This window comes from Ictidomys tridecemlineatus, chromosome 2 (genome assembly GCF_052094955.1).
Source record: "Ictidomys tridecemlineatus isolate mIctTri1 chromosome 2, mIctTri1.hap1, whole genome shotgun sequence".
NCBI lineage: Eukaryota > Metazoa > Chordata > Mammalia > Rodentia > Sciuridae > Ictidomys > Ictidomys tridecemlineatus.
Genome location: NC_135478.1, coordinates 45593152 through 45612971, shown reverse-complemented (window position 1 = coordinate 45612971; position 19820 = coordinate 45593152). Strand labels below are relative to the sequence as shown.

General features: G+C 43.4%; 1 protein-coding gene across 18 annotated transcripts in view; it reads right to left on the bottom strand.

Moving 5' to 3' along the window:
* Nucleotides 1–482: 482 nt before the first annotated feature.
* Erc2 (ELKS/RAB6-interacting/CAST family member 2) overlaps nt 483–19820 on the bottom strand; it is an 873922-nt gene continuing 854584 nt past the window's right edge. For 15 of the 18 annotated variants that reach the window (XM_078038390.1, XM_078038395.1, XM_040289756.2 and 12 more), the window contains one exon: nt 483–3455. In XM_078038390.1, coding sequence (XP_077894516.1) covers nt 3144–3455 — 312 coding nt within the window. In that variant the 3' untranslated portion in view covers nt 483–3143. The remainder of the gene's footprint in view (nt 3456–19820) is intronic. The other 3 variants (XM_078038399.1, XR_013434457.1, XR_013434456.1) reach the window with 3 other exon arrangements.

Genomic DNA, 19820 nt, shown 5'->3' with positions numbered 1-19820 from the left:
GAGGGTCTCTTCTAAAAATCCCCCAATACTCAAAACTATTGGGAGACAAGCCGTCTTTGCCATTCATTGAGGGGAGAGAGCTTAGAAGAGACAGAGCCAACCGAATGGAAAGTTCAGGGGAAGAAGACAGGAAGAGAAGGAGGAGAGAGGAAGAGTTAGAGGAAGAGGAAGAAAAGATGGAAAGGAGAAAGAGAGGGAGGGATAAGGAGAGATGGGGAAAGAGGGAGAGGGAAGGACCAAAAGATGAGAAAGAGAGGGAGGGAAGAAGATTGTACTAATGACTTAATATCTTGATTTGAACCTCTATAGAGCTAGCCAGACATGATGGAATATTTATAGTTTGTTTTTCCAGTTTATATGAGTCCATGACTTTTTTTGTTTGTTTTCCTTCCAAGTCCATAGGATTCTTCCAGTGGGTATTCATTCCCCCCCAAATATTAAAGACCGATACAATTGGAATATTAGAGATGGAGTGAACTCACTTCAGAAAGAAAACAAGGTTTATTTGATGAATATAAATAAGGCGATCAGCACAAAGTACTTCTCATACACATGATAACAAATTTATGAACTGTACATACCTTGTACATTGTACTTCTACTAGACACAAGGTTACAATGACTGGCTAATACATGCCCACTGGTAGTTTCCAGGGTTCCTTATTTTTATTTTTATTTTTTTCATATCGATGTCCATAATCACATGGTCAATATCACAACCCACATGCCACTCACTTGAAGAAATATTACAAGAAGCACTATCAAACGAGGGTCTCAGGGAAGTAGATACACTGACCCCTGGCAGCATTCAAACGCCACTCTACACAAAAAAAAAAAACATCGCAGAGAGAGCTGATGTCAACACGTTTGAGGTCTCATCAGAAACACTGTTTAAAAAGTAAAACCCACTCTCAAATGGAAGTCGACACGCTGTTAACGTGCACACTGGATACACAAAAATCATTAAATACAAAATTGAGACTGTACATAGAAATCAAATGGGGTAGAAATTACAAGCCTGCGTCTGCCCACAGAAAGACTTAGACCAATTTTTCCTAAATGTTAGCCCAAACTTTTTTTTTTTCCAACTGCATTATGATTAGAAGGGAACTTGCTAAAGTTTGTGCAAAGGAAATAGCTTCCCAACTTCACAGTGTTTGTTGTAAACCCAGAGGCTATTTTCAATGTGTGAAAGGGATTTTTTCATGTGTGTGTAACCCCCAAACATTAGAGAATATGACATGAAATGAGAAAAAGATACTGTAGATAGAATTTAATTTTAAGAGACTAAATTAGATGCTTGCATATAGGTAAGGTCAATCATACTTTCAACCAACAAAAGTAGGGTCAAAATGATCCCCCAAACAATATCTGTGACAAAATTGGCACGGATATAGAAATAGCTAACTATTATGGTCAAGTGTATTTATTTGTATTTAAAAAATTTTTTTTTTCCCTATTTTAAGGACCCTACTTTCCCTACTGGATTTCGTACTTCCTACTTCAAGTATTCAGTTGCAGAGTTTAGGCCAGGACCTGGTTACAGGAGGCAGTGAGGACAAACTGTTCATGGGGATGTGTCTGTGGCCTGTGGTTTCAGTGCGACATCATGTCAAAATGTACTAAATAAGCTTGCAAAGAACTCTGCTCACTCCTCCAACCGAGACCTAGATCCCTTGAATAGTTAAAGGACAAACTTTTTAAACATGAATGTATTTGGATTGTTTATGCAACACGAAAACTTTTACATAGTTTGCTATCCTGACGACAAGAACAAAGCCAGAAGCAAGAAACCAGCTTGAATATATGACTCCTGATGCACCGAGAGGGAAGGGTGCAGCTTAGAGATGGTTTTATCTTCCCCAACAAATAAGAAGTTTGTCTTTTAATATCTCTATGGCTCACGAGAGAGGTCCAGAGTTAATTGCACCAACATTTTAAAAAGTAATAATGACTAAATTCAATGCAGGACTTCAGGAACATCTGTTTAGAATCCTTTCCACAGCAGCAAAAAAAAGACAACTATATTTATTAAGGCCACTCATGCTTAAATTCACTGTTTGTCCTTTAAAAATGCAGGTTTTCATCTCCCACTTGCATCCACGTGGAAGGATTTCTTCCATCGACAAGAAAATGGATCAATACAAGAGTTGCACGTGTTTTGCCAGACTCAGTCGTGAGTTTTACGAAGTTACTACAACTTTAATTTTTTTGTTTTCATCTTCAGAGGAAGCAGTAGGAGTTGAATTCTCCTTAGTACCATGTCACTATATGTAAAAGACCTTGAAATTGGGTCTCTTTCCCTGGCATGTGCTTTAAATAATGACTCTGTATCCACATACGTGTTGTGTCAGGCTATATACAGATACACAGCTTTGGGGATTATTCCTCATTCATCAATGTTTTCGTGTTTGATGCTGAAAATGCTTTGGAATCCATGTTGCAGACATTTAAAAAAAAAATGAGAAATGACCCTTCCTGTCTAGAAGATCTAAGCTTACACTGTTTGCACAGCTTTTGGATCTTGAAGTGTGAAGGCGTCCCAGCTTCTTCATGGAGACCTGGGAGTACGGGAATGGTAACAGCCTGAGGCTGGATCAATCCCAGCCCTGGGATGCAGGGAACACAAGGAGTTGATATGCAGGCGCCTCAGGCTGTTGCCACTTCCAATACCTAAGCAGGGAAAGAAAATTATGAATGAACAATTTAGATGTGCCATGCATTGTCAGAGACACACACCATATTCTCATAAGGCGATTTCTTGGCAAGTATTAGTGGTTTAAAAAATTGATATCATTTCCAACCTGGCCCAGAGGTAACTACTGGTTTGTACCATCAAAAACACGGTTCTTCGAACAGCGGATTAAAGAAACAGAGGAGGGTAAAGGCTCGCCCTTTTTGGTGTTTTGGTTTCTTTGTCAAATGCTCCTTGCACCGTGGTTGACAACACCACCAACACCACTCACTCGCGCGCGACAAATGTACACTGGTTGGTAATCTAATGCATTAGGAATGACCACTGAGACGGAACCAGCAGGATAACTGGAGATGAAGCTAGCGGTCCAACAGAAGTTGAATCCATACTTAAAATCTCATGGAGTTCCAACATATCCAATGAAGGTAAGTAACAGAAATAAAATGCTATCAAATAAATGCATTCAGAAGAGATGGTCCCATGTTCAATGTCCAAATCCCAACATAAAATGGAGGATGTGTCATTTTTCTCCATCTGTGTATTCTTCCTTTCCAATCCAAATCCATGAGAAAAGACATGAGAGGATGAAGGAAATACCAAGTCGAACAAAACTGCACTGGAGAATGAAAGTGAAAACTCCCCTTTGGTTCTGCTGAGCCGCTCCCGGTGGTGGTGGAGGACAGTGACATGAGCCCACTGCAAAGGAGTGTCAGAATATTGCCGCAGAGCTGCACTTCCCCTGGGTTCAGCCCTTCTGATAGCTGCAACAAGAAAGGGCATGATTTAGCGGGGAGAGAAACAGGCTGCAATATCTGAACTAAGCCTGGCAGAATTTCTCCCATCCCCCACCCCAGCATTGCCTCTTTGCCACTCTCTTGGGGAAGGGACAATGGGGAGGGAACACAGAGAAGGGACAAAGTGAACAGAAAGTTAAACCATGTCCTGCAAACGCAGCTGAGAAGACACCTCACTCAAGCTATGTCACATTATAGGTACACAGAGAAGAGAGACAGGCCAAAAGGTTTCAGTGATTATTTCTTTTTTCTTTTTTTTGGTACCAGGAATTGAACCCAGGAGCACTTAACCACTGAGCCACGTCTCCAGCCCTTTTTATATTTTATTTAGAGACAGAGTCCTGCTGAGTTGCATAAGGGCCTTGCTAAGTTGCTGAGGCTGCCTTTGAACTTGCATTCCTCCTGCCTCAGCCTCCCAAACTACTGGGATTACAGGTGTGCGCCACCAGGCCCAGCTCCATGATTATTTCTACATGACAAAAATTTGCGTCTCCCCCACTGCCTAAAAATTTTTTTTACAATGACTCTGGTTTTAATTTTTTTAAAAAACTTATCTCTTAGAGATTAGAGAGTTAAATACAGTTAAGATACCAAAAACACTCTTTCACATTTACTTATACACCATCAACAGCAACCGTTTGAAAGAACGTTGGAGCAGTGATTCCACTCATAGGTAGATAGCCAACAGGTCTGAAAATAGGAACTCAGATACTTGTACATAATTATTCAAAGTATAATTATTCACAATAGCCATTCATCCCCAGATGAATGGAGAAATGAAATGTGGCATGGGGGTATAAAAAGAAATGAAGTTCTGAGGCAATCCACAAATGGATGGATCTTGAAGATGTCATGAAGCGAAATAAACTACACCCTCTGCCCCCAAAAGACAAGTACTGTATGATTCCTTTACATGAAATATACAAAATCGACCAATTCATAGATGCAAAAAATAGATTATAAAATTACCAGAGGCTGGAGAGAGTGGGAGGGGAATGGGGAGTTTTTTTGTCAATGGGTACAGAATGATTTGGGGTAATGAAAAAGTTCTGGAAGTAAATAGAGTAGTACAATCTGGTAGAGTTACTCAGCGCCACTGAAACATACTCTTAAAATGGTTAAACTGGTAAACTTCATGTTATACAAGAGAAATTTTAAAATAATATTGACATCTCCTTAAATAGAGATTGCAACAGAGTTGGCTTCCATCACCACATCCCATGGCGTGAGCATATCCTTCTCGCCAAACATGGATGCAACAGTCATCTACGTGCCTTCTTCATTCCCTGGGGATAGGCGTCCAGAGTGCTCCAAACTGTTATCACCATCCAGGGTGGGATATGGGATTGTGAAACACAACTGCAGCCTGGGTGAAGAAGAGGGCACCGCACAATTGTCCTGAGCTGGGTGAGCAGAGGGGACCATCCACACTGCTTTCTTCCATGGCTGATGCTCAGTGTGTGTGTTTCTGTCATTGTTATTCACACGGGGTCTCTGAGTGCTTGGGGAGTTTCCAGACACAGGGCAATGGCTCAGTGATCCATCTGGGGACCACTGCAGGGAGGGGAAAGATCAAACATACACACATCACACTCATGCCTCGTGCACACACACAGACACCACATTTTTCAGATAGCCTGAGCCATCTGATTTGGTGGTTGCTACACCACATTTCTCAGGTCATACCGACTAATGAGAATGCCAAAGACTCTGGTGTCTGCACAGGTAGGCAGCTATTTCAAGCCATCATTAAGCAATGCAAATGAAATATGTGGCTTGGATGAACTCTGCTAATTCATACTCTGAGGAGTTTGGTGTAACTCTTCTGGTTAAGAAACTTGAATCGGGGCAAAAAAAAAAAAATGACTTTTGCAGAGCCAGAAAGTTAGGGAGTTCCTAGAGCAGATCATATTACTCATTCTGGCACATAAAATCTCTGCAAACTTTGTATGAAAATTGTAAGTCAGAGCACGCCTTCTGTTTCATGAGTTGTGCATAGCTCTAATTCTTTTGTGCATTAAGCATTTCTTAATCATCCTCTTAAAGGGCTGACCAATATAATAAGAGGCCACATGATTAAAAGGTAAAGAGAAACCCAAAGCAGTATTAAAATGCACAGGTCTTTTTTTTTTTTTTACATATGGGGAAACGAGTGAAAAATAATTACGGTGAATGTCCAGTGTCCTTGATGTTATTCCAAGATAAAGTAGCAAAGAACAATCATTTATTCAGTCCTGAGAAAGGTTTCCAGCTGAGCAACAGGTCACGGGGTAGAATACGGGACCTCCTGAGTGCAGCTTCACTGTTTGGGGTAAGGTTTACTCTGTGGAGATTTTCTTGAAAAGTACTCCTCCATCAAAAAATCCATTCACTGAGCGGCTGAAATTGGCTGGTCGGGGGGATCCTCAGATGATCCCTTGTTGAGGGCCACATGAGATTATGTTTTTAAAAAAGGAATCTTGGCTTCGGTCAATGAAGCAATGGGGTTGCTTCACCCATTTGGTGGTTGCTAGACAGCATTTCTCAGGTCATACCTACTAATGAGAATGCCAAAGACCCTGGTGTCTGCACAGGTAGGCAGCTATTTCAAGCCATCATTAAGCAATGCAAATGAAATATGTGGCTTGGATGAACTCTGGCCAGTCCTCCCTCACCTGGATGGTGAGGCCAGCAGCCCTAACTACCCCCAGAATCCTCTTCGACAGCACCCAACTCTGCAGTCTCTTGGAGCAGCCAAAAATGCCATTTCCAGGGGACAATCACTCCATCCTACAGTCCCCATTTATACTTTATAACCCTGTTTACAGCCCGTTTACAGTCCTGTGGCCCCAGAATGGCAGACCCATGCCTCAGGCCACGCTGGAGAGGCCTCCTTTGGACTCTCTTTTGAGCTCAACTCTCAGCTCTAACAATCGTCTCTTCAGTTCCACCTATGCTGAACTTGCTGTTCCTTTATTCTCACTGCTTGTCTCTCTAACATGCACCCACAGCAGCTGTCAATCTGATTTAATACCCATTTCTTCTTCAGTCTCCACCTAGAAGTTGTGCCTTCTAGGAATCCTTCATTGCAGGATCTCAAAACTGCTGTGCATGGGTGGCCACTGAGCACTTGAAATGTGGCTGGTCCACACTGAGATATGTTGTGAGACTGAAACACACATCAGATTTTGAAAAAAAATTTAAATCAGCCTTTATTATTATTTATTTATATGTGGTGTTGAGAGTTGAACCCAGTGCCTCACACATGTTAAGCAAGGGCTCTATTACTGAGCCATGACCCCAGCCCCGATTTTGAAAATTTAATATTAAAAAAAGGTAAATAATCTGTGTGACATTTAAAAATTTTGTTGTTGTTGTTGTTTGACACAATACCTTTATTTTGTTTATTTTTATGTGTTGCTGAGGATCAAACCCAGTGCCTTGCAATGAGCTAGGCGAGCGCTCTATCACTGAACTACAATCCCAGCCCTGTGTGACTTTTTTTTTTACACCGATTTTATGTCAAAATGATATTTGAGATATACTGAATCCAATAAAATATATTACCATCCAATAATACTTCTGCTAAACCGTCACAGTCTAGACTGTAAGCTCAATGAGGGCAGGGCACAAAGGCCAGTCTTGCTCACTTGGGATCTCTCGTTCCTTATACAGTCTCTAGAATAGGTCAGTTTACTCATTCCTTCCACAGATATTAGTCATTAGAGGCAGAATCCTAATGTCTACCTTCCTCCGTAAGATTTCCCACCATAAATCCCTAACGCTGGAACTAAAACGATATCAGATGACCATTGTACAACTCTACAAAGGTATTGAAGGGTACTAACAGTTGACTTTTAAGTTCACCAAAAGGGAGACTACTGTCTGAATGGACCAAATGTAATGACAGGAGCCCTCATTAGCAGAGACTTTCCTCCCCCTGTTGCAAAAAAGAAAGTCATTGAAGTCTGGTACACCTTAGAGGTTCAAGTGCTGACTCAGAGAGAGCCATAGGGTAAGAACCTGAGAGCTTTGTTCAGGTTGTGAGGTAGCTCCCAGCCAATGGGCAGCAAGAAAACAGGAACCTAGGTCCTAAAATGATGAGACTCTTCAATCTGCCAATAACCTGAGTGAGTGTGCAGGAGGATGCTTCCAGAGCCTTCACTCAGCCAATGAGCCCCATCCCCAGCCTTATTTCATATTTTATTTAGTGAGAGGGTCTCACTGAGTTGCTTAGCACCTTGCTGTTGCTGAGCTGGCTTTAAATTCCTGATCCTCCTACCTCAGCCTCGGGAGCAGCTGGGATTATAGGCATGCAAATCTCACCTGGCCATCTGTTTTTTGATAGGAAAAGATGTCCCCAACTTTTCAGTGAAAAAAAAAAAAGGCAGATTACCATTGTATAGGAATAATTCAACCTTATTTTTACATCTATATACGCATAAATGTAAACATTTGCAAGTGTACATACCAGAATATTAATATTTTCCTCTGGGGGTTGTTTAGAAGTTTTCTACTTAGGATTTTTTTTTTTGGCCTTATTTTGGATATTTTAAACTGAAGAATGTGTGAATAGTATCTTACTAAAATAAAAAGCTATTTCCTTTGTGGGAAAAAAAAGAATCGGTCCTGGGTGGATGGTGTTGCTTGGCTCAGGGGCGGGAGCAGGAGGGGCGGTGGGCCAGGCCAGAACAGCAGTGAGATTCCACCCCAGGACAAGCGCCCCCAGGAGAGCAGGCTATAAACCTGTGGTGTCTCACAAATATTCCTTCAGACTGTTTTTCTTTGGAATAAAGACACCTGCCCGATTATGGCTTTCTTCTCCTGCCCTTTCAGTAGTGATTTGCAGGAACAGGCTGGGAGAAAGGGGTCTTTGGTAAACACGGAGGGGTTAAAGGGGAAACTGTTTAATAACAGTAGTAAAACGCAGGCTATTTTTGACATCTGGGCTAATGTCCATTATACTCCATGTGCTTTCCAAATGTGTGTAGTACGCCCCCAGGTTCAAAAACAGACACCCATTCACAGCAGCTTTGGATGCCCCTAACGTATTACACATGGTGCCCACATAAAAGGCGAGCTCCTGATAGACTAATTAACAACGGTCTGTGGAAGGAGAGCTGATTCTGCTGGAGGCTGCGGGCATCCTGCAGAACAGCTCCACCAAGCAACTCTGCTCACAGGAAAACCCAATAGAGTCGTTTCTGCTTAAGAAAAAAAAAAATCTATAACTACATCTGTGTTATTACTTAACATCTTTTTTAAAAACGGGGCAGAATGGGTTTCTCGTTTTCCCCATGAAGATTTATTTATTATTGTTGTGATCAAAGTGGCAACAAATTATGTTAAATCATTTAATTTTCTTGATAGGAGCAACCACCTTGAAGCCATAATTCAAAAATATGAGTGGAAAGCAACATTTTTACCTTGAGAGTGGCCTCCTACAGCTCCACGGGGCAATAAAATGTAACACTTCAGAGCCCAAAGGGCTGGGGGCGGGGCGGGGGTGGGGTGAGCCCAGCCAGCCCCGGGCTCAGGATTGCAACCCTTGTTAGGATGACAGGGCTTGCCAGAGGAGGCGACCTCAGGACTCAATTTTGCCCTGGGTTGCTGTGCGCTGGGCGGAACTCCTCTATAATATTTTCAGTGAAGGGATTCTGATTGATAGGCGATGTATACATGGAAACGGCAGCACATACTGCTATGTCTCCTTAGGATTTATTTTTGTCATTATTTTTGTGGTCAGAATTATTAATAGCTCACATTTGGGACTCGCTATCTGCTACCGCACTCTGCTTTTACATGAATTATCTCAAACAAGTTTGACGGCACCATGGCACTGACCTGGTTGGTTAATAGCCCTTGAGGCAGATGAGGGAACTGAACTTGGGGGGATTGACTGGGTCTCCTTTGAACCACATCTTTTTGGCTCCAGAGTCCCACTCCCTTTACAGTGGGACCAGGATTTCCTAACCCTTGGCCTCTGTGTCTTACTTTTCCAATAACTTTTCCATAACACTTGAAGCATCTAATATTTTTCTTTTTCTCTGAAAACATAAATTTCTCTTTAAAGAAAGATTTATTTTAAAACTATAATGGAACCAATACCTGTCTACTACACGTTATAATAATTATGTAGCTATTGAAATATAAGGGCTTATCCACAAAATGACTGAAACGATCTCGTGGTCATGCAGCACCCCATCTACCGCTAGCCTTGCCTAAGAGATCATTCCCCGTGCCCAGTAACAACCTTCACCCCGGGGACAGGGCTTGGCACTCTATGGCAGGTCTTGTGCCTTCTCCCTCCACCAGTCAGCCCCAGCAGCATTTTCATCTACATTTTGGGCCAAAGTATTATGAACTGAACTCTTTTCTATGCAAGGCATCAGAAGCAAAAATCGACATCTGTCACTCAAACCAATGTTAGCTACTCTATGTAATCTTTAAAACACTGGTTGATGAGAAATGTGTTTGGTTGCCATTTTTTCTTCAGAGAATATATTCTTTATCCCTGTAGTCAAATGCCTTTGCCACCCTACTCCAGTGTTTCTCAATCTCAGTGCTGTGGACATTTGAGGCTGAACAATTCTTGGTTGGGGGAGGGGCGGTCCTGTGCATTGAAAGATGTTTGGCAAGTTCCCTGGCCACTCCCCATGAGATGCCAGTAGCACTGCCCCTCTCCCAGTCATGACAATCAAAATGTCTCCAGCTATTACCAAATATCCCTGGGGCGGTGTGTGTGTGTGTGTGTGTGTGTGTGTGTGCGGCACATACACACAAAACCTTACCCAGCTGAGAACCATTGGTCTAATTGATTGTTTTTGTACATAATTGGCTGACTGCTTTGTTTTAAACAGTGCTATTTTGGTAAGCATGTCTATGCATTTACCTGCCTGTGTAAAATATGAATAATTCTGCAGATAAAGGTCTATTTCTAAATTGCTTCATATTATATCAGACATGGTTTCATAGGTTTAAGAGTCCTGTGGAAATAGGTACAACCTAAGTAATAAAAATAATGAAAATGTACAACCCATCTGACATAAGATAGAAATGCTGAAATCCTGAGATAGCGAGACACCTAAGACACTTGCTGAGCTAAGTGAAAAGGTAAAATCTAGTTTAAATTTATAGCATTCCTTCAGTGTCCCTCTAGGAGTTTGGCATTTTGCCAGGGTTCCTTGTTAAAAATTTGTTAAACGTGTTTGGCATTAATGCAAACACAAAGTGGTCATTTGTTACAAATTCTATTGGAATGCATTCATTTAAGGCAATGAAGTAGTTACTAGAAAAGAAAAAAAATGTTCATTAAGTACATTTTAAAAATACAATGATGTATGCAGTGTGTAACTGTGGCGCCCTGGTGGCTATATAAATCGCTGACAGAATAACCACACATTGTGTTTAGTTTGAAATTGGAATCTTTTAAACATAACTGATAGAACAAAAACTGGTTTTGTTTGTTGTCAAAACCGATGTTAGTCTTTCTTTCCTCGACTAGTTAAAATAACTGAAATTTTGTCATACAATTTCTAACATCTAGAATCAGTGAAATGTATAGGTGAAAATAATGCTTTGGGAATCTTTGGGGGTGCTGCTAATGACATTGGGGATGGAGGCTGATTCAACAAACAAAACACCCTTGCTCTGGAGACAGGGAAAATTGTCTAAGTCATCATGGAGAAACTCCACTTAGATAAAGCTGGTGCTTCTGTATGCTCCTAGTCAAAGGAGGTCACTAGATTACCTGCACAGAGAAACCATCCTCTCATCACACAGATAATGGAATTCTACAAGAAAATATCCTAAACTTGTACTAAAAACTCCCACCTTCCTGTCCCACCTCAAACTGTTCACAGGAAGAAATTATTGCTGAGTAATAGCAACTCCTTGACTGACTCAAGAAACAGTTGGGAAGTTGAGCTTCAGTAGAAAGCAGCTCTTGGCCATTATGTGACATTTGGCCCTGCAACAGAGTCTGCTGCAGATATTAACATGGAATCCGTCACCTCGGAGACTGTTGATGCTTGCAAAGAAGTCAATCTATTTATTTTTTATTTGCAGGTGGACACAATACCTTTATTTTATTTTTATGTGGTACTGGGGATCAAATTTAGCCTCATGCATGCTAGGCCAACGCTCTACCACTGAGCCACAACCCCAGCCAAAAAAAGTCAATCTTAAAGGTGAACAGAGCCAGGTGCAGTGGCACACACCTGTCACCTCAGTGACTCAGAAGGCTGAGGCAGGAGGATCACAACTTAGAGACCAGTTTCAACAACTCAGCATAAAAAAATTAAAAGGGCTGGTGATACAGCTCAGTGGTACTGTTGTATCCTGGGTTCAATTCCCAGTACCAAGAAGAAAAATAATGAATAGAAAACTCGGTTTTCCAAGGACTATTAAGATATTATTAACTACCTTATTCCTTTTCCTTCTCTATCTCCTTTAACATACTGGCTGCCATGAAAGGGTCTGGATAATAGGATCTCTGCTCCTGAAGCTCTGGGACAATCCCCAATTTTTTATTTTAAAAAAATTAAAAAATATATATGGACCTCTCTTAAGGTTGGCCTCTTTGACTCTCTAAGTTTGGTATTATCTTCGCTGCCCTGGAAGGGGATGGACCCAGAGTCTCTTGTTCTCAAGCCCTTGAAACATTCTCCAAGTTCAAGAGTAAATTCAGATGAAACCTAGTACCATGCACATGGCCTGAAGATGTTTTCCCTTCCCTTCCCAAATGCTAAACAGGACCAAGAAGCAAGAAGTTCAAAAATAAGGAGGAAATATTATCTCCACAAATGGTAAGCATACATGATCAAAAGATAAGAAACACAGCCCAGGAGAGTGGAGAACACATCTTGGTTTTGTGTGGCCCCATGTTTCTACCCTTGGGGAGGCCATCTTTAGGAAAAAGAATATACAAACTTTTTTGTATCTTGAGTGCTTCAAACTTAACAAAAATATATGGCCTTGGGCTGGGGTTGTGGCTCAGTGGTAGAACGCCTGTCTGGCATGTGAGAGGCACTGGGTTCAATCCTCAACACATAAAAATAAATAAGTGATATAAATAAAATAAATAAAAATAAATATATAAAATAAAAATAAATAAATGATATAAAGGTATTGTGTCCATCTACAACTTTATATATGTATATATCTGTGTGAACAGAACATTAGGGATCCTCTCAGGGTCTTGCCCAAGATCTGTGTACTTGTGGGGCTCCAAAACTGAAGCCCGATTATCTTCAGGATAAGGCCCTTCTATCTGCAGTGAAAGTTTATTTTGGAGATGCATGTTCCTATTCAAAAGAGAATAAAGAAAAATATCTTTTTAAATCCCTTACTGACAAGAAGTCCCTTTCAGGGTGAGTTTGGCAAAGCACACATGAACCACACGAGAGACACCTTCCTATACTGGATGCTAAGAAGATGGTCATGTTCAGGAAATAGATGTCCCTTCTGAGAAAAGGGGCCAGAGGGGCATTTGGGAGAATTTGAAACATGAAGGAACAATTTGATATCTCAAGTTTACCGACCAGAAGTGGCTCGGATGACAAGTGTTTACAACAGGATCTTCATCGAGCCAATAATGGCAATTAGTCTCCAGGATTTGAAGGCGCCCTTCCCGCCTCACAGAGGTGGAATGCCATTTACTCTTGGGCTGGCGACTAATTAGGGGTCTCGTTTGAAGATCAAGGTTTTGTGATCCCTGCTTCTTAATAACATGGTTTGCCTGTCGGCCACCTGGGTCCAGGCGAGACCTCCTTTCCCCCACCCCAAACAGCAAACCCTGCCTTAGGCCAGAGCAAGTGTGGGCAGGAAACCACAGATCCAGCCTTTTGAGCAATTTAACCTCTTCACCACCAAGGTCCTGCAACCCCAGTGATGCATGTTCCCTTTCAATGTGTGATGCGGCTGCCCAGAGATGGAGGTGTTAGCCCTTGTTTCTCAGGCAGGGCTGAAGCTTGGCTGTGATGCTGAGAAACACCCTCCAAGGTGCAAATGCTATGCTTCATGCTTTCTTAAAGTGCGAGGGACAGAGAGAGAGAGAGAGAGGCAGGAAGGCTCCACTTTTCCCCTTGAGTGGCAAATCAAGAGGCTCTTCACATTTGCTTCAGGTTAGACCATCTCCGGAATGCATATGAGAAGTTACTGGCTCAAGAAGGCAGGCGGCAGAACCCCAGTCTCACCAGGTCGTGAGACCTCAGAGGCTAAGGTGCTGCATCTACATCCAGACCTCTCTTCAGGGCCTGGTGGCCTTGCTCTATGAGCCTGGGCTGGCTGCAACCCGCTTTAAACAGGGGAGGGGAGAGGCCAAAACAGCAGGAAAAATAAACTGCAAAAAATTAAGCTTGTAACAACTTGGGCAAAGCACAAACAGTGACTGAGGTTGGTCCTTTGGCTGTTGACACACTCTGGCCTGGGTAGGTTGTGGTCACTAAACCCATTAGCGTGCCGATGTGGCAACAGCCAGTGCAGCAAGTTCAATCTGTTTTTGTTTAATTTCTAAATGCTGGGTGCACGCCGCCAACCATGGCCGGCTGCAGGCAGGCAAACCCGCTGCCATAAGTGCAGTCATCGTTGTCAGCGATCTGAAATTCATTTTTAAAATGATTTCTTTTTGGCAGATAGAAACCGATGGAGTCTTGCATTTGATTAGCTGTAGTTTAATTTCCACTGGCTGCACACGTGGTGTTTTCTAAGCAACCACCAAATCATTTTCCTGCAACAAAAGGAAATGGCCCTCCCCAGGAGGGGAACATCTCTGAAAAGGAAGTGGACAAACACAAGCCAGCCCGAGGAAGTCCAGCCTTCAAAGATATGCAGGGTCTCTGAGACCTGATGCTCTCCAAAGAAGACAGGGGAAATGCTGCCTCTTCTTGGTCTTTAGAACTGAAAGTGAAATGAGTTCTTAATCAAGCTCTAGAGAAAAGGTCAGTGTGCATTTTATGTTGCTTTCAAGTTATATTTGTGGAAAGTGCAAGAATCTTCCATCCCTCCCTCCCTTCCTCCTCCCTTTCCTGCTTCCATCTCTCACTACCTCCCACATTTTTCAAAGCATCTACCAGAAGCTAGACTAAGTGCTAGGGATACTGGGATTGAACAAGACAGCCAATACCTCTGACTTATACAATGCTCATCAAATGAGCATGTCAGACATTACATTAAAAATATCATTAAACGATTCAACTGAGCATGTGAATCACATTAATTAACATCATGCCAAGTATCAAGGATGAGGATGACCTGCCGACATCTACTGAGCATGGACACTTTTGCTTCGCTGCATCAGTTCTTACACCTTGAAGACATTGCTGTTGTTAACCCATCATCCTGCCTGGGGAAATAGAGCTCGTGGGTGGTGGGACAGCAGTGTGACCCTTGCACACGGAGACAGCAAATCCCCAGCTTAGAGGGTATCACTGAGACTCTGGCCTGACCTCACAGGAGGGTAGGCAAGACTTTTCCAAGGAAGTAACATCTTTAGGGGTGTACATATACATACTGGAAGAGAATGACCTCTTTATTTACATTGCACTGACTGAAAAAAATGACTCGTTTTCTGCACATTTTTGTCTTGACTTTCTGCACTTTCTAAGGGATTCTTAGTAGTTTGGGTCTCCCATCGTAAGGTCATCTACAGCCTCCTTCCAAAGCCTCCACTTTAGAGGGTCAAAGTACATGCCTCCTCTCTCTCCTCCAAGAGTTTATGCACTATGGCCTTCTGGCTTTGTGGCATTTAGGATGATTAATCACTTTTAAATATGAAAAAAGTGAACATGTCTGAAGTATTCTGCACCACTGTCAAATGTTTTTTGCCTTAATATAGATTCAGAGTGTTTCCCATTCCCAGGGATTCCAAAGCAATACATTTTCCATTGGAAATTCAAATGCAGAAATCCCATCCAGAAGCCCCTAGCTATATATCTGAACATCTTAATTTCATTTAGAAGGAATGCAATGATCGATCATTTATCATTCTGAGATTGAGTGAACTATCTGGAGGATTCCAATCTATTGTTTCCACACAACTGATGGGATATTCACATGTCTCCTGGCTGTAAGAGGGCTTTGGGGTCCAAGTTGCTTTTGAAGAAGTGGGATGCTAAAAAGATTACCGAGGAAAGGTCTGCCTCTGCAGGCAAAGTATAACTCTAAAGCTAGACTTGCTCCAGATTAGAGCCTCCCCCCATGATGACCGGGATGTCTGCTGCTGGGATACTCCCACTCTTCCTTTCCTTTCCACATACTCTTGCCTGCCTGCTCTTGACCTTCCAAAGGTAAGCTTGGAATGCCTGGGGAAAACTTGACATGAAGCTCACCGGCATTGGCAGAGGAGCTTCTCATTCCTGAGTTGTCAATTAAACCCAAAGCCTCTTTGTCCAAATGGAATTTTAACACAGTACATCAAAAGGGCACTTTCCCAGGACACTGGGTCCAGACCGTTGGCATGGTAGCTGCCACTCTTGTTTCCCACCCAGGACATCATTATAGTATCTTCATGTTAGATACAGCTGCTTGGTCAGCAGGAGGATTGGCATGTTGCTATAGAATGAAGCTTTAGACGTATTCACAGTATTACTGATCTAGATGTGCGGATGGCAGCAGGGTTGCCAAAGCAACAGATAAGTTCATCCTCAAGTCTGAGTATGAGCTTCATGATGGGAGATATGAACTGAGGACCTATTCTGTGTGGGATGCTCTGGTGTATGTATTAAGAAACACACAAAGAACAGGGTGGCAGCTGGGTGTGGTGGCTCATGTCTGTAATCCCAGTGACTCCGGAGGCTGAGGCAGGAGGATCACAAGTTCAAGGCCAGCCTTGGCAATTTACAGAGAACTTGTTTCAAAAGAAAATATTAAGAGAGCTGGGGGTGTGGCTCAGTGGTGGAGCACCCCTGGTGCTCCAATCCCTAGTACTGAGAAGGAGAGAGAGAGAGAGAGAGAGAGAGAGAGAGAGAGAGAGAGAGAGAGAGAGAGAGAGAGAAAGGGAGCAGCTTGCCTTCAGCCATCCCTGCGCACACATGCATGCACAGTGTGCTCAGGAAGCCCATTGCCCAATGGACCATCTTAAAGGGAAACAATGACATCTCCTTCCAAAGAATGAGGACTTTGATAAAAGCAGAGGTTATTTCAGGGGGAATCTAAGGCCAGCCACATTTGCATAGTGCCAGAAAGCAGACATGCTCTCTGGTTTGAATTTACATTTGAGTCCCATGACGAAGTTTGCCCTTGTAGGTCTGCACAGGAAGCACAGAGATCCAAGGCTGCAGCGCCTGGTCTCCCTTCTCCACTCCAGGTCAGGATCTAAAGGAGCTCTGGGACCATCACCCAGGCCTAGCCTCGAGGCTCCTGAGTGCAATCAAGCACATTAACAATGGGCTCTGCTGTGGGCCTGGGGCTTCCAGCTATCACAAACGTTCATGACTTGGACATGGAGGTGCCCTGAGAGGGAATTCTTACATTGCTTTTGTCGCTGGTCACTTTGAAGATTGAAGAGGGGAAATGCATTCTCATAATACATGAACTGGCTGGCAGTTTCCCTATGAACTCCCCAGATCCTGGCAGGCAGGGGCTGGGCTTCACTCCTCTAAGACAGTCGTAGAATCCAGGACTTTGGGCTGGAAAACACCTGGGACTAAAACTGGGCCAGAGGCCAAGGGGCTGGGGCATGACAATGTGGGCACACAAGGCATGACACCAGTGGCTTCTGGGAGCACCCTCGAAGCCACTGCCAAGGCCCAATGTAGCAGGACCTCTGACAGCCTCTGTGTGCTCGTGGCCACCACCCTTGGCTTTGCTGCAGAGAACTCCCTTGGAATCCAGTCCCATGAGCAGAAGTGCAAGCGCCCACACAGGTGTCCTGAACCCCTGCATGGTGATGCCAGCCCCTGGACAGGGATTCCTGCTGCAGGAGGAGGCACGACGCTGGGTCCCCTTCATGGTGTCGGCACCTTCAGTTCCCTTACCTTGAGCACTGCCCCCTCACCCTTGCCTTGCTGTCTGATGCTGATCTTTAGAGTCAGCTTCAATTTCCCTTCTTCAAGGAACTCCTTGTCAAATCCCCTTGCTAAACACTTCCTTGGCTCTTCCTTCTACCCCGTCCCATAATGCGCTCCTGGTCTGCACAATCCGGTGTCATCCATTTGTGTTAGTATTTGGTGTCTGTGTGATGATGTCCTAGGCCACCTTCATGAAGACAGACTGTACATCTGTCTTGCTCACTGCCCCAATCTTAACTGCCTGCTACATAGCGGGGCTCAAAATATATTAGAAAAGACTAAGGAGAGAACTGAGTCTATTGATGATACAAACATTTGCAGAATGCATCCCATATTTTGGGAATAGTTCTAAATACTGTACAGCAGTGACTTTGAACCTCAGCACTGATGACATTTTGAATTGGATAATTAGTTGTTGCCATGGCAGTAAATATGCAAGCATCAGAGAGGACCCAGATGAAGCTCCACACCTGTGGACCAACTATTATTTCTTCCCCTTTCTAATTGGGTAAACTTGGATAAGTCATTTGACGTCTCTGAGCCTCAGTTCAGTATTCTCATTTCAAAAGTGAAGACAATAACTCTAACCTCTCTAGAGGGTTAAGTAGATAAATAAAAGGAGTCCTGTCCATAAAGCCCTAAGTGAGTGTCTGATATATAATAGGAGTCCAATAAGCAGTAATTTTTATTCTCTCCCCTTCTACATAAGTCCATATAGAACAGAGAGCTGGACCATCAGGACCAGCTTGATCCAGGGTGCAGAAAGTCAGGTTATTTATGGACAGGACCAGGGACCAGTCATCTTCATGAGAAGAAGTGTGCAGAGTAGAGAGGAAGCACATCACAGGGGCCAGGAAGGAACAGTGGCAGAAGGAACTCCAAGCTTCCTTCAAACAGGCAAATTCCATTCCTCCAACCTGGGGCACCTCCAGCAGCCAGCCTGCAGCCTCCCACTCGCCTTTGGCTCTTCCTGTTGGCACAGCCGAGCCCGCTGCGTGAAGCTTCAGTGGGTTTTTTATTTCACGGCTCCAGCTGGTAGATAAACTTTCAAGGATATTTCTGTGGCAGGTACAAACCTGGACAGGAAGCCTCAGGAAGAAATCCTAAATTAATTATATGTCAACATTTAAGCCACAAGAAGGAGCAGTTGTCATAAATTTTGGGGAGGCTGGAATCTACTTTTCGTTGTAAATGTGAGCGGGCTCACTGACTCACTCGTGAATAGGTGCCAACAAAATGATATATTTTACATTCTTTCACAGCTTGTTTTGGCTAAACACAATGAAAAGAGAGAGAGAGAAAGAGAGAGAGAGGAATTACAGTTCTTATTCTTTAGTGGGCTGAGGCGTTTAATCATGCAAAAGAGCTACCCCACACAGGTGCCAAGGGAGAAAATAACAAGCTGAGTTTATCTAATTTTTCACCTGCCTTCCACCTTTATTGAGCAAGGAAATGGGACTGAAAACTCAAAAGGAGGCCACACATGCCACAGTGCCGTCCTTAACATGGCCCAAGGCAGGACATTCCTGATGACAAATGAAGTCTCTTCCAGAAACTGCCTTCCTGGTTTATATTCAGTCCTGACCAAGCCCCGGTGAATGAATTGGTCTCTATAAAATAATTCCGCTGAGCATGGGCCCCTGATTGTATTGGGTGGAACAGATTCATTAAGAGAAAGGCAGAAAAGTCCCTAAATTTCACAAAATTAAGGAGCCAGCTGGGCTGCTGTTGCTATGTCTTTTTCTGTTTACTCTCTCATTCATTCATTCAATTGGTTATTCAGTCCAACCAGCATTTCTTTTTTCCAGCCAGGAGATTGGGTTTGGGATTTGGTAGGACATAGACCCTGATCAAGGCAGGATCATAGAGAAGACAGATACCTGCACAGGATGCCATGTGTGGGTAACAGGGGTGGGTGGGGAGGGAGAGCAGGGTGCCGAAGAAGCAGCCCTGGAGGCACCAGATAGTGTCAGGAGGGACAGCAGAGGTTCCCCACAGGAGATGACTCCCAGGCTGAGATGTGAGGGGTCATGAGGAGACTACCCAGATAAAGAGGGGGTCAAGGGGCTCTCTGAGTAGAGGAGTGGGGCCTAGAAGGCCTGTGGTAGAATCATGCCCCCGTCTTAGGCCAAGCAATGCAAGTACTGAGGACAGATGAACAGGGACTATGAAGGGATAAGTGGTGGAACAGTCACTGAGGCCAGCAAGGTCGGGTCACACAGGACTTGGTGGCTACGTTAAGGAGTCTAGTCACTTCTCACCAGGCAGAGGGACACTGTGGAAGCAGGATCTGGCACAGGGGCTGGAGGAATGAACCTGGAGGCTACACAACCCTTTTCTAAGG